This window comes from Entelurus aequoreus, linkage group LG27 (assembly GCF_033978785.1).
Source record: "Entelurus aequoreus isolate RoL-2023_Sb linkage group LG27, RoL_Eaeq_v1.1, whole genome shotgun sequence".
In the NCBI taxonomy this organism is placed as follows: domain Eukaryota; kingdom Metazoa; phylum Chordata; class Actinopteri; order Syngnathiformes; family Syngnathidae; genus Entelurus; species Entelurus aequoreus.
The window spans coordinates 716,521-732,367 of NC_084757.1; the positions used below are offsets into that span (position 1 = coordinate 716,521).

General features: G+C 36.4%; 1 protein-coding gene across 1 annotated transcript in view; it reads right to left on the reverse strand.

Annotated features, from left to right (window-relative positions):
- The window catches only part of LOC133644325 (kinesin-like protein KIF1A), a 116,130-nt gene that overhangs the window by 33,649 nt on the left and 66,634 nt on the right, over positions 1–15,847 (reverse strand). The window contains exons 33-36 of the mRNA XM_062038722.1: positions 14,046–14,101; positions 8,246–8,354; positions 8,101–8,167; positions 1,335–1,419 (exon numbers count right to left, since the gene is read on the reverse strand). Of these exons, the coding sequence (XP_061894706.1) occupies positions 1,335–1,419; positions 8,101–8,167; positions 8,246–8,354; positions 14,046–14,101 (317 nt within the window). The remainder of the gene's footprint in view (positions 1–1,334; positions 1,420–8,100; positions 8,168–8,245; positions 8,355–14,045; positions 14,102–15,847) is intronic.

Here is a 15,847-nt window from a genome sequence, read left to right on the forward strand (position 1 = left end):
ACTGAAATCCTCTCATTACCACTATTGAAATCATCTTCTCTCATACACACTACTGAAATCCTCTCATACACACTATCGAAATCATCTTCTCTCATACACACTGCTGAAATCCTTTCATACACACTATAGAAATCATCTTCTCTCACGCACCCTAACTGAAATCATCTTACACACACTTTTGAAATCCTCTCATACACGCTACTGAAATCCTCTCATACACTACTGAAATCCTCTCATTCACACCACTGAAATCATCTTCTCTCATACACTACTAAAATCCTCTCACACACTACTGAACTCCTCTAATACACGCAACTGATTTTTCTTTCACACACACACACACACACACACACACACACACACACACACACACACACACACACACACACACACACACACACACACACACACACACACACACACACACACACACACACACACACACACACACACACACACACACACTAGTATAATGCTCTTAGACAAACTACTGAAATCCTCTCATACACACTACTGATTTTTTTCCTCATACACACTACTGAAATCCTCTCATACACACTATTGAAATTATTTATTACACACTACTGAACATTTCTCACACACAACTGAAACACTCTCACATAAACAACTAAAGAACTATTCTCACACACACTACTGAGTGTGTAGTACTCAATAGTGTGTATGCAAGGATTTCAGTCGTGTGTATGAGAAAAAAAAATATATATATATGTGCGTGTGTATATATATATATACATATATATATATATATATATATATATATATATATATATATATATATATATATATATACACATATATATATATATATATATATATATATATATATATATATATATATATATATATATATATATATATATATATATATATATATATATATATATAAATATATACATCAATTAAGAGTGTGATTAAAAGTAATTTACCTGAATTACTCATGTTGACCAATAGATGGCAACATAATAGCAGCTTCAAAATTGTCAGACTATTAAAATGAATGCAATTCCTTAAACAACTCATGACGTCTCGCAGGCCAAATTAAAGACGTCGGCGGGCCACATTTGGCCTGCGGGCCAAAAATTTGGACACCGCTGCTCTAACATTTAACTGATTTAAAGAAAACAACTAAGAATCAAAATAACAGTTAAGTTAATTTTCAGTTCTAATCATCTCTCCTATAGCGTCCACTGCAAAAAATGATGCAATTGAGGCAATGATGTCATCTAACGACTTTTAGGACAGCCAGGAGCTACTTTCCTTGCTCAGAATTTGGCAACACTTTAAAACTGGTGTCATGTGGGTGTGGAACGTACCCACAACAAGCTCTCGGACATCCCTCCATTCAATGTCGCCCCCTGACTCGTGGACTATGGTCACAGTGATTCTCCTCTGGAGGCCCTGCAGAGTCAACAAAAGATTGAGTTAAGTACTTACAACCACATGTTTCATTAGGTCCACCGCTGATAGTCTAACTATTATACTGGTTTGGAGTTAGAGTGTCTCAATACAATCTCTCACTTCCGATACAATACCGATATAAGGCCTTGTTCACACGGCAGGTCAATTCCCATTTTGTTGCATGTCGATGTGAACAGTACAATTCCCTTTTTTTCCTATCAGATTTGTTCATGTCAATGTGAACAGTACAATTACAAATTTTTCATATCTGATTTTTTCACGTCAATGTAACAAATTCAATACAATTACGAATTTTTCGTATCGGATTTTATCACGTCAATGTGAACAGTACAATTACAAATTTTTCATATCGGATTTTTTCACGTCAATGTAACAAATTCAATACAATTCCGAATTTATCATATCGGATTTTTTCATGTCAATGTGAACAGTGTGATTCCAAATATTTCCTATCAGATTTGTTCATGTCAATGTGAACAGTACAATCACAAATTTTTCATATCGGATTTTTTCACGTCAATGTAACAAATTCAATACAATTACGAATTTTTCGTATCGGATTTTATCACGTCAATGTGAACAGTACAATTACGATTTTTTCATATCGGATTTTTTCACGTCAATGTAACAAATTCAATACAATTCCGAATTCATCGTATCGGATTTTTTCATGTCAATGTGAACAGTGTGATTCCGAATATTTCCTATCAGATTTGTTCATGTCAATGTGAACAGTACAATTACTAATTTTTCATATCGGATTTTTTCACGTCAATGTAACAAATTCAATACAATTACGAATTTTTCGTATCTGATTTTATCACGTCAATGTGAACAGTACAATTACGAATTTTTCATATCGGATTTTTTCACGTCAATGTAACAAATTCAATACAATTCCGAATTTATCGTATCGGACTTTTTCATGTCAATGTGAACAGTGTGATTCCGAATATTTCCTATCAGATTTGTTCATGTCAATGTGAACAGTACAATTACAAATTTTTCATATCTGATTTTTTCACGTCAATGTAACAAATTCAATACAATTACGAATTTTTCGTATCGGATTTTATCACGTCAATGTGAACAGTACTTTTACGAATTTTTCATATCAGATTTTTTCACGTCAATGTAACAAATTCAATACAATTCCGAATTTATCGTATCAGATTTTTTCATGTCAATGTGAACAGTGTGATTCCGAATATTTCCTATCAGATTTGTTCATGTCAATGTGAACAGTACAATTACAAATTTTTCATATCGGATTTTTTCACGTCAATGTAACAAATTCAATACAATTACGAATTTTTCGTATCGGATTTTTTCATGTCAATGTGAACAGTGTGATTCCGAATATTTCCTATCAGATTTGTTCATGTCAATGTGAACAGTACAATTACAAATTTTTCAAATCTGATTTTTTTCACGTCAATGTAACCAATTCAATACAATTACGAATTTTTCATATCGGATTTTATCACGTCAACGTGAACAGTACAATTCCGAATTTTTCATATCAGATTTTTTCACGTCAATGTAACAAATTCAATACAATTCCGAATTTATCGTATCGGATTTTTTCATGTCAATGTGAACAGTGTGATTCCGAATATTTCCTATCAGATTTGTTCATGTCAATGTGAACAGTACAATTACAAATTTTTCATATCTGATTTTTTCACGTCAATGTAACAAATTCAATACAATTACGAATTTTTCGTATCGGATTTTATCACGTCAATGTGAACAGTGCAATTACGAATTTTTCATATCGGATTTTTTCACGTCAATGTAACAAATTCAATACAATTCCGAATTTATCGTATCGGATTTTTTCATGTCAATGTGAACAGTGTGATTCCGAATATTTCCTATCAGATTTGTTCATGTCAATGTGAACAGTACAATTACAAATTTTTCATATCTGATTTTTTCACGTCAATGTAACAAATTCAATACAATTACGAATTTTTCGTATCGGATTTTATCACGTCAATGTGAACAGTACAATTACGAATTTTTCATATCGGATTTTTTCACGTCAATGTAACAAATTCAATACAATTCCGAATTTATCGTATCGGATTTTTTCATGTCAATGTGAACAGTGTGATTCCGAATATTTCCTATCAGATTTGTTCATGTCAATGTGAACAGTACAATTACAAATTTTTCATATCTGATTTTTTCACGTCAATGTAACAAATTCAATACAATTACGAATTTTTCGTATCGGATTTTATCACGTCAATGTGAACAGTACAATTATGAATTTTTCATATCGGATTTTTTCACGTCAATGTAACAAATTCAATACAATTCCGAATTTATTGTATCGGATTTTTTCATGTCAATGTGAACAGTGTGATTCCGAATATTTCCTATCAGATTTGTTCATGTCAATGTGAACAGTACAATTACAAATTTTTCATATCGGATTTTTTCACGTCAATGTAACAAATTCAATACAATTACGAATTTTTCGTATCTGATTTTATCACGTCAATGTGAACAGTACAATTACGAATTTTTCATATCGGATTTTTTCACGTCAATGTAACAAATTCAATACAATTCCGAATTCATCGTATCGGATTTTTTCATGTCAATGTGAACAGTGCGATTCCGAATATTTCCTATCAGATTTGTTCATGTCAATGTGAACAGTACAATTACAAATTTTTCATATCGGATTTTTTCACGTCAATGTAACAAATTCAATACAATTACGAATTTTTCGTATCGGATTTTATCACGTCAATGTGAACAGTGCAATTACGAATTTTTCATATCGGATTTTTTCACGTCAATGTAACAAATTCAATACAATTCCGAATTTATCGTATCGGATTTTTTCATGTCAATGTGAACAGTGTGATTCCGAATATTTCCTATCAGATTTGTTCATGTCAATGTGAACAGTACAATTACAAATTTTTCATATCTGATTTTTTCACGTCAATGTAACAAATTCAATACAATTACGAATGTTTCGTATCGGATTTTATCACGTCAATGTGAACAGTACAATTACGAATTTTTCATATCGGATTTTTTCACGTCAATGTAACAAATTCAATACAATTCCGAATTTATCGTATCGGATTTTTTCATGTCAATGTGAACAGTGTGATTCCGAATATTTCCTATCAGATTTGTTCATGTCAATGTGAACAGTACAATTACAAATTTTTCATATCTGATTTTTTCACGTCAATGTAACAAATTCAATACAATTACGAATTTTTCGTATCGGATTTTATCACGTCAATGTGAACAGTACTATTACGACTTTTTCATATCTGATTTTTTCACGTCAATGTAACAAATTCAATACAATTCCGAATTTATCGTATCGGATTTTTTCATGTCAATGTGAACAGTGTGATTCCGAATATTTCCTATCAGATTTGTTCATGTCAATGTGAACAGTACAATTACAAATTTTTCATATCAGATTTTTTCACGTCAATGTAACAAATTCAATACAATTACGAATTTTTCGTATCGGATTTTATCACGTCAATGTGAACAGTACAATTATGAATTTTTCATATCGGATTTTTTCACGTCAATGTAACAAATTCAATACAATTCCGAATTTATCGTATCGGATTTTTTCATGTCAATGTGAACAGTGTGATTCCGAATATTTCCTATCAGATTTGTTCATGTCAATGTGAACAGTACAATTACAAATTTTTCATATCTGATTTTTTCACGTCAATGTAACAAATTCAATACAATTACGAATTTTTCGTATCGGATTTTATCACGTCAATGTGAACAGTACTATTACGAATTTTTCATATCGGATTTTTTCACGTCAATGTAACAAATTCAATACAATTCCGAATTTATCGTATCGGATTTTTTCATGTCAATGTGAACAGTGTGATTCCGAATATTTCCTATCAGATTTGTTCATGTCAATGTGAACAGTACAATTACAAATTTTTCATATCTGATTTTTTCACGTCAATGTAACAAATTCAATACAATTACGAATTTTTCGTATCTGATTTTATCACGTCAATGTGAACAGTACAATTACGAATTTTTCATATCGGATTTTTTCACGTCAATGTAACAAATTCAATACAATTCCGAATTTATCGTATCTGACTTTTTCATGTCAATGTGAACAGTGTGATTCCGAATATTTCCTATCAGATTTGTTCATGTCAATGTGAACAGTACAATTACAAATTTTTCATATCTGATTTTTTCACGTCAATGTAACAAATTCAATACAATTACGAATTTTTCGTATCGGATTTTATCACGTCAATGTGAACAGTACTATTACGAATTTTTAATATCGGATTTTTTCACGTCAATGTAACAAATTCAATACAATTCCGAATTTATCGTATCGGATTTTTTCATGTCAATGTGAACAGTGTGATTCCGAATATTTCCTATCAGATTTGTTCATGTCAATGTGAACAGTACAATTACAAATTTTTCATATCTGATTTTTTCACGTCAATGTAACAAATTCAATACAATTACGAATTTTTCGTATCGGATTTTATCACGTCAATGTGAACAGTACAATTACGAATTTTTCATATCGGATTTTTTCACGTCAATGTAACAAATTCAATACAATTCCGAATTTATCGTATCGGATTTTTTCATGTCAATGTGAACAGTGTGATTCCGAATATTTCCTATCAGATTTGTTCATGTCAATGTGAACAGTACAATTACAAATTTTTCATATCTGATTTTTTCACGTCAATGTAACAAATTCAATACAATTACGAATTTTTCGTATCGGATTTTATCACGTCAATGTGAACAGTACAATTACGAATTTTTCATATCGGATTTTTTCACGTCAATGTAACAAATTCAATACAATTCCGAATTTATCGTATCGGATTTTTTCATGTCAATGTGAACAGTGTGATTCCGAATATTTCCTATCAGATTTGTTCATGTCAATGTGAACAGTACAATTACAAATTTTTCATATCTGATTTTTTCACGTCAATGTAACAAATTCAATACAATTACGAATTTTTCGTATCGGATTTTATCACGTCAATGTGAACAGTGCAATTACGAATTTTTCATATCGGATTTTTTCACGTCAATGTAACAAATTCAATACAATTACGAATTTTTCGTATCGGATTTTTTCATGTCAATGTGAACAGTGTGATTCCGAATATTTCCTATCAGATTTGTTCATGTCAATGTGAACAGTACAATTACAAATTTTTCATATCGGATTTTTTCACGTCAATGTAACAAATTCAATACAATTCCGAATTTTTCATATCGGATTTTATCACGTCAATGTGAACAGTACAATTACGAATTTTTCATATCGGATTTCTTCACGTCAATGTAACAAATTCAATACAATTCCGAATTTATCGTATCGGATTTTTTCATGTCAATGTGACTTTGGAATTTTTAGGCGCGGCCCATTCTTTCACAAATGTTTGTAGAAACAGTCTCCCTGCCTAAGTGCTTGATTTCATACACCTGTGGCCGGGCCAAGTGATTAGGACACCTGATTCTCATCATTTGGATGGGTGGTGACGGAAGCAGATTTTTACATATATCCATATTTAAGTGTTACTTCTTTATTTTCATAGTCATATTACAAAACAGCTAGTGTTCTTCCAATTGTGCTCTTTCTGTCTGCAAGTACTGTGTGTCGGCCTTGAAATTATGGTATGCAGGGAGTAGCCATAACTCAGGGAGTAGCCATAACAACGAGGGTGGGAGCGAGGGACAGAGGAAAGAAGACAGCACTTCCGTGGGTTTAGGGGGGAGATAGATCTTAGCTGCGCTAGTGAACGCTTCTGTACTGGATTGGTCTCACGTTTGTTTTCAAAGCTTTGAAAATAAATCACAAAATACCCATTCTGTCATGATCCGGTACCCGGATCATGGCATGATGTATGTTTTTGGTAATGTTTCTGTGTTAATCTGTTTCCTGGGTGCACCCTCTTTCCCTGTTTACTGTTGGTTTCCATGGGCACTGATTCTCCTCACATGTCTTAGTTTATCAATTAGTCTTCCCACCAGGTGTTTTGATTAATCACTCCCCTTTATAGTGTGCGGTCACCCAGCAGTAGTTGCTGGGTCAATGTTTGCTGTAGGCAACATTTACGTCTCATGTTTTTTCTCATCGCTGTAGCAAAGTCTAGCTTTCCTCGTTTTTTCACCTTTGGTGACATTTTGGTTTTGTTCTGCTCCACGCTTGCTAGCGTCCTCAGTTTTGTATTTTTGTCTTGCCTTTAATTTATTAAAAGAATACTTCATCTTACCTCCACGACACTCCTGCTTGTCTCCTGCCTTGGAAGGAACACAACAATCGCAGCCATGCGTCGAAGACGTAACACATTCTGTCTGCTGGTCAAATTTGAGCTCAGCTTATGTCATCAAAAGAACTTGGGAGTGACCAGAAACTTAAATTCCCTGGAGGAACATCTGGTCGGACCTAACAGTGGCCAAATACTTTTGGCAATATAGTGTACTTCGTATCACATTCATGTCAATGTTTTTGGACCAATTAGAGACCTCTATGGGTATTTGCCGCACACCTGGCAACTATTGGCAACTGTGCCATTAATTGGAGCATTTATTGTGTGAGGAAGTTGCACACAAGTCAAGGTGGGAGCGACTCACCTGGTGCAGCAGGAAGGTGCCGTGACAAGGCATCCCTCCTCTGTGGTCCACCACAGCAGGGATGTAACTAGAAAAACAAACACAGCGCTCCTTTCATTTCATGATGAATCCCCTAAAATAAATCACTAACAGAGGCGATACTCACTCCCCGTTGGCCTCCAGCTCGCAGATCTCAAATAAAACCATCAGGTCGTATTTGCAGTGGCACGGCCCGGCTTGTGGGCGGGTCACGGCTGTCAGCTTGGTGGCAGGTACTAAAAAGGGAAGTAGAAGGAGGTCAGACAGGAAGTGGCCCAGTTTTAGATTCTAGGCAGGAAGGAAAGAGGGAAGACGAGAGGAAGGAAGGAACCCATTCCAACTACCCAATGAATACACCCCCACCAGGTTTGGCCACTTCAAAATAAAAGCTGAAACTGTTCTTAGTGATGCGTTGATTTGAGTCAGGGTTCCCACTCTTTCCCGGAAATGATTCCTGAATGACTTATTCTCTGATTTCCCCTTTTTGGTGTTTAATCAACGCGTCCACAGCCTTTTAAACTACACTTCATTGTTTTGAAGTTGTATCAAGTGGACTGACAGCCATGTTGGGAATTAATCATTCTATCTGACCTACTTCCAGTTTACAACCTTGTGTTCATCAGAAAGATGATTATCAAGTCTTAGGTCAGGCTGGTTACTAAATAAATACTGTAAAAGAAGGGACTCATTAAATTAGATCAATAAGAATAAAGGTACATACAATAAAAGCAGTGCTGAAATAAATGCATTTTAATTAAATTAGTAAATAATATAAATGTTTGTTAAATAAATACATTTAAGTGCAAATTAAAATAAAGCTTCACTAATTTAGTCATAATTTTTGCGCTTAAGAAACTTCTTCTCTTTGTTTGATATTGTCACTACTGCCACAAGTGGTGGAAAAGTGTATTGCAGCTGAGTATCACTGCTGAGAAACAGATATTAACCTACTGAAATGAATTTTTTTTATTTAAACGGGGATAGCAGATCTATTCTATGTGTCATACTTGATCATTTCGCGATATTGCCATATTTTTGCTGAAAGGATTTAGTATAGAACAACGACGATAAAGATTGCAACTTTTGGTATCTGATAAAAAAAAGGCTTGCCCCTACCGGAAGTAGCGTGACGTAGTCAGTTGAACATATACGCAAAGTTCCCTATTGTTTACAATGATGGCCGCATGAAGTGAGAGAGATTCGGACCGAGAAAGCGACAATTTCCCCATTAATTTGAGCGAGGATGAAAGATTTGTGGATGAGTAAAGTGCAAGTGAAGGACTAGTGGGGAGTTGAAGCTATTCAGATAGGGAAGATGCTGTGAGAGCCGGGGGTGACCTGATATTCAGCTGGGAATGACTACAACAGTAAATAAACACAAGACATATATATACTCTATTAGCCACAACACAACCAGGCTTATATTTAATATGCCACAAATTAATCCTGCATAAAAACACCTGCGTGTTTGTTATGCTAGCTCCTAGCTCCTCTGCTAGCTCCTAGCTCCATAGAACACGCCAATACAATACAAACACCTGATCAACACACACAATCACTCAGCCCAAAAGACCGTTTACCTAACCCAAGGTTCATAAAGCTTATATATTTTTAAAAAGTTACGTACGTGACGCGCACATACGGTCAAGTTATCGAATGTTTAGCAGCCAAGGCTGCATACTCACGGTACCTGATATTCAGCTGGGAATGACTACAACAGTAAATAAACACAAGACATATATATACTCTATTAGCCACAACACAACCAGGCTTATATTTAATATGCCACAAATTAATCCTGCATAATAACACCTGCGTGTTTGTTATGCTAGCTCCTAGCTCCTCTGCTAGCTCCTAGCTCCATAGAACACGCCAATACAATTCAAACACATGATCAACACACACAATCACTCAGCCCAAAAGACCGTTCACCTAACCCAAGGTTCATAAAGCTTATATATTTTAAAAAAGTTACGTACATACGCAAAAAAAAGCCAAAGCTGCATACTCACAGTAGCACGTCTGCGTCTTTGTCATCCAAATCAAAGTAATCCTGGTAAGAGTCTGTGTTGTCCCAGTTCCCTACAGGCGTCTGTGTATCCAAATCAAAAGTCCTCCTGGTTAGAGTCTCTGTTATCCGAGTTCTTCCATCTTGACTGCATCTTTCGGGAATGTAAACAAAGAAGCGCCGGCTGTGTACTGTTGTGGCTGACTACGTTCGAAAAATACGTCCATTTCGCACCGACAACTTTCTTCTTTGCTTGCTTGGCTTCCTTCTCCATAATGCAATGAACATGATTGAAACAGATTCACGAACACAGATGTCCAGAATACTGTGGAATTATGAAATGAAAACAGAGCTTTTTCATATCGGCTTCAATGTGGAAGGCATACCCGTGTTCGTCGGGCTACGTCACACGCATACGTCATCCTCAGAGGCGTTTCGAACCGGAAGTTTAGCGGCAAATTTAAAATGTCACTTTATAAGTTAACCCGGCCGTATTGGCATGTGTTATAATGTTAAGATTTCATCATTGATATATAAACTATCAGACTGCGTGGTCGGTAGTAGTGGCTTTCAGTAGGCCTTTAAGCTAAGGTGAGGACAGTTTTACATGTGGAAGACCCCTTTGTGTTTGCTCACAAGGCAGGGGAGGGAATACATTCTTTTCTTTCATGTCATTTAACATTTATTTTCATGACTTTTTCAGGTTTACCAAGACGTGTGGGAACCCCGTTTACTACATTCACCTGCATAACCCAACGCAAGAGCAAATAGTCTCTTGCATTGTGGTAACCTCCGAAAACAATCAATATTCAGCATCATCATCACATTTCTATTTGAAGGCGGTGAAGGTGTAATAGGTATACATGTTAGAGGTCGGTGAAGGTGTAATACTGTAGGTATACATGTTAGAGGTCGGTGAAAGTGTAATACTGTAGGTATACATGTTAGAGGTCGGTGAAAGTGTAATACTGTAGGTATACATGTTAGAGGTCGGTGAAGGTGTAATAGGTATACATGTTAGAGGTCGGTGAAAGTGTAATACTGTAGGTATACATATTAGAGGTTGGTGAAGGTGTAATAGGTATACATGTTAGAGGTCGGTGAAAGTGTAATACTGTAGGTATACATGTTAGAGGTCGGTGAAAGTGTAATACTGTAGGTATACATGTTAGAGGTCGGTGAAGGTGTAATAGGTATACATGTTAGAGGTCGGTGAAAGTGTAATACTGTAGGTATACATGTTAGAGGTCGGTGAAAGTGTAATACTGTAGGTATACATGTTAGAGGTCGGTGAAGGTGTAATAGGTATACATGTTAGAGGTCGGTGAAAGTGTAATACTGTAGGTATACATATTAGAGGTTGGTGAAGGTGTAATAGGTATACATGTTAGAGGTCGGTGAAAGTGTAATACTGTAGGTATACATATTAGAGGTCGGTGAAAGTGTAATACTGTAGGTGTACATATTAGAGGTCGGTGAAAGTGTAATACTGTAGGTATACATGTTAGAGGTCGGTGAAGGTGTAATAGGTATACATATTAGAGGTCGGTGAAGGTGTAATAGGTATACATGCTAGAGGTCGGTGAAAGTGTAATACTGTAGGTATACATATTAGAGGTCGGTGAAGGTGTAATAGGTATACATGTTAGAGGTCGGTGAAAGTGTAATACTGTAGGTATACATATTAGAGGTCGGTGAAAGTGTAATACTGTAGGTATACATGTTAGAGGTCGGTGAAGGTGTAATAGGTATACATATTAGAGGTCGGTGAAGGTGTATACATATTAGAGGTTGGTGAAAGTGTAATACTGTAGGTATACATATTAGAGGTCGGTGAAGGTGTATACATATTAGAGGTCGGTGAAGATGTAATAGGTATACATATTAGAGGCCGGTGAAGGTGTAATAGGTATACATATTAGAGGTCGGTGAAGGTGTAATAGGTATACATGTTAGAGGTCGTGAAAGTGTAATACTGTAGGTATACATATTAGAGGTTGGTGAAAGTGTAATACTGTAGGTATACATATTAGAGGTCGGTGAAGGTGTATACATATTAGAGGTCGGTGAAGATGTAATAGCTATACATATTAGAGGTCTGTGAAGATGTAATAGGTATACATATTAGAGGTCGGTGAAGGTGCAATAGGTATACATATGAGAGGTCGGTGAAGGTGTAATAGGTATACATATTAGAGGTGGGTGAAGGTGTAATAGGTATACATATTAGAGGTGGGTGAAGGTGTAATAGGTATACATATTAGAGGTGGGTGAAGGTGTAATAGGTATACATATTAGAGGTGGGTGAAGGTGTACTAGGTATACATGTTAGAGGTGGGTGAAGGTGTAATACTGTAGGTATACATATTAGAGGTCGGTGAAGGTGCAATAGGTATACATATGAGAGGTGGGTGAAGGTGTAATAGGTATACATATTAGAGGTGGGTGAAGGTGTAATAGGTATACATATTAGAGGTGGGTGAAAGTGTAATAGGTATACATGTTAGAGGTGGGTGAAGGTGTAATAGGTATCCATACTAGAGGTGGGCGAAGGTGTAATAGGTATACATATTAGAGGTGGGTGAAGGTGTAATAGGTATACATGTTAGAGGTGTGGGTGAAGGTGTAATAGGTATACATATTAGAGGTGGATGAAGGTGTAATAGGTATACATGTTAGAGGTGGATGAAGGTGTAATAGGTATCCATATTAGAGGTCGATGAAGGTGTAATACTGTAGGTATACATATTAGAGGTCGGTGAAGGTGCAATAGGTATACATATGAGAGGTCGGTGAAGGTGTAATAGGTATACATATTAGAGGTGGGTGAAGGTGTAATAGGTATACATGTTAGAGGTCGATGAAGGTGTAATACTGTAGGTATACATATTAGAGGTCGGTGAAGGTGCAATAGGTATACATATGAGAGGTGGGTGAAGGTGTAATAGGTATACATATTAGAGGTGGGTGAAGGTGTAATAGGTATACATATTAGAGGTGGGTGAAGGTGTAATAGGTATACATATTAGAGGTGGGTGAAGGTGTAATAGGTATACATGTTAGAGGTGGGTGAAGGTGTAATAGGTATCCATACTAGAGGTCGGTGAAGGTGTAATAGGTATACATATTAGAGGTGGGTGAAGGTGTAATAGGTATACATGTTAGAGGTGGATGAAGGTGTAATAGGTATCCATATTAGAGGTCGATGAAGGTGTAATACTGTAGGTATACATATGAGAGGTCGGTGAAGGTGTAATAGGTATACATATGAGAGGTCGGTGAAGGTGTAATAGGTATACATATTAGAGGTGGGTGAAGGTGTAATAGGTATACATGTTAGAGGTGGGTGAAGGTATAATAGGTATCCATACTAGAGGTCGGTGAAGGTATACACCAGCAGTGTAAGGTAGGAGGAGGGACAGTCAACACAGAGAGCCAATCCAAGTCCAGAATCCCCACAGCAAACAAGTATCAGTTGACTTATTTGCTGAAAGGCCAGGTGGCTTTAAGAGCGTCATGAAGGTGTAATCCCACACAAGCAGCCACTGTGCAAGCCACTGATATAGAAAGAAGAACTTTGGGTGAGGGGATTCTCTTGGATCGGCCTCATTCACCAACCCGGCGTCTGAGCTTTAATAACAGAACAAATAGCGGCGGGCGGGGCTTGCAGCTGAGCTCGCTCGTTCGCTTCCAGCAGGAAGGAAGCGGCCAGGCCAGCGGCGGACAGGGCGTGGCCTGAGAGCGAGTCCACCAGCGCCCCGTTGAGCACGTCCGGGACCAGGTATCGGATCAGCTCCAGCGATTTGTCCTGGTCCGGCGTGGCGTCCACTGCTCACAGCCAATGACAGGCAGCTAAGATGACAGCGCCGGGCGGGAGAGCAACATGCCAACACCTGGTGCACAGGGGGAGTGTGTTTACCTGGTTGGGACAGAGGCATCACGCGTGGGAACTGTCTCCTGCACGGCCGCAGTGGACTAGTGAAAGGAGACAGGATTTAGAAGAACTCTTTGAATACCTCCGCCAAGTGCCATTCATTTATCTTTCAACTTGTCTTTTGCTAATATATATATATATATATATATATATATATATGGGTCAAAAGTATACATACAGCAATGTTAATATTTGCTTACATGTCCCTTGGCAAGTTTCACTGCAATAAGGCGCTTTTGGTAGCCATCCACAAGCTTCTGCTGGAATTTTTGACCACTCCTCTTGACAAAATTGGTGCAGTTCAGCTAAATGTGTTGCTTTTCTGACATGGACTTGTTTCTTCAGCATTGTCCACACGTTTAAGTCAGGACGTTGGGAAAGCCATTCTAAAACCTTCATTCTAGCCTGATTTAGCCATTTCCTTTACCACTTTTGACGTGTGTTTGGGGTCATTGTCCTGTTGGAACACCCAACTGCGCCCAAGACCCAACCTCCGGGCTGATGATTTTAGCTTGTCCTGAGGAATTTGGAGGTAATCCTCCTTTTTCATTGTCCCATTTACTCTCTGTAAAGCACCAGATCCATTGGCAGAAAAACAGGCCCAGAGCATAATACTACCACCCATTGGCGTTGTTAGGCCTATTTTAGGGGGGCTAAAGCCCCCCTAAAATGTTCTTAAGCCCCCCTAAATAATTTGGTGTTAAAAAAAAAAAAAAAAAAAATTTTTTTTTTTTTTTTTTTTTTTACCAATACATGCCGACATATTCATTATAAAGTGGCCCGAATATGAGTTTAAATAAATAATCATATAACCTGTCATTATTCACTCAGTTTCCCCTCACTTCATAGTGTAAGGTAGAGAGCCCCTTTAATGCGTCAGTATCCAATCCATTCCACTTGTTCATATAGAAAATGCCCACATCACTCAAAATCCAGTCCGCATTTTCTCTGCGACCTTGCTTGCGGTCCTGCAGGTGTACGAAGCACATTAGCACACAGCACTGCAGAACAAGAACCTTGTGTCTGCAATTGTAAATTATTTAGTTTTTAAGTTTTGTGTTTCTTGTAGAATCTATATAAAGTAATATACATTGGCCTATTGTTAAAATAATGAAAAAAACATCATTAAATATATTTGTTTTATTGTATTGTTACATTAATAGCTGTTGTATTATTATAGGATGGCTTGTTAAACATTTCATAGGATTTTCAGAGGGTGGAAAAACCAAGACATTTAATATAAAATGTAAAATGAATAAATACATAAAAAGAAAAAAAAAATGGTTAAAAGCCATCGTCCCGGGGAGCATTTAATTTCGTCTCGTGCATTTTTTTTACCGTCCCCTGGACGTCGGGACTACGTTAATCTCAAGCCATGGAAGTTACATTTTATTGTTTGCATTATTTGTTTCAGCATTGCACTTTGAAGATGGTCCCTCAGCTCTTTGACAGCTTTGGCTCTTTTTCAGATCAGCAGACAGACTCTAAGTCTTTCTTATTTACAGTATATATAAAAGTTTCTCATTTCTATTCAGACATCCATATATATTTTTTTATTACCGGCTTGCCATAATATATATATATATATATAAATATATTATATACAAGCCAAATTATCCAGATCCAGATATTACTTTAATTCAAGTAATTAAGTAATATTTCCAGGGCTTGAATTTACAACCATTTTAGTCACATATGTGCCCAAAATGTAATCTGTGCAACTTCAAAATATTTGGGAACAAACAATTATTGTATTGTGAGCTAAAGTGGTGGCATTAGCCTCTATG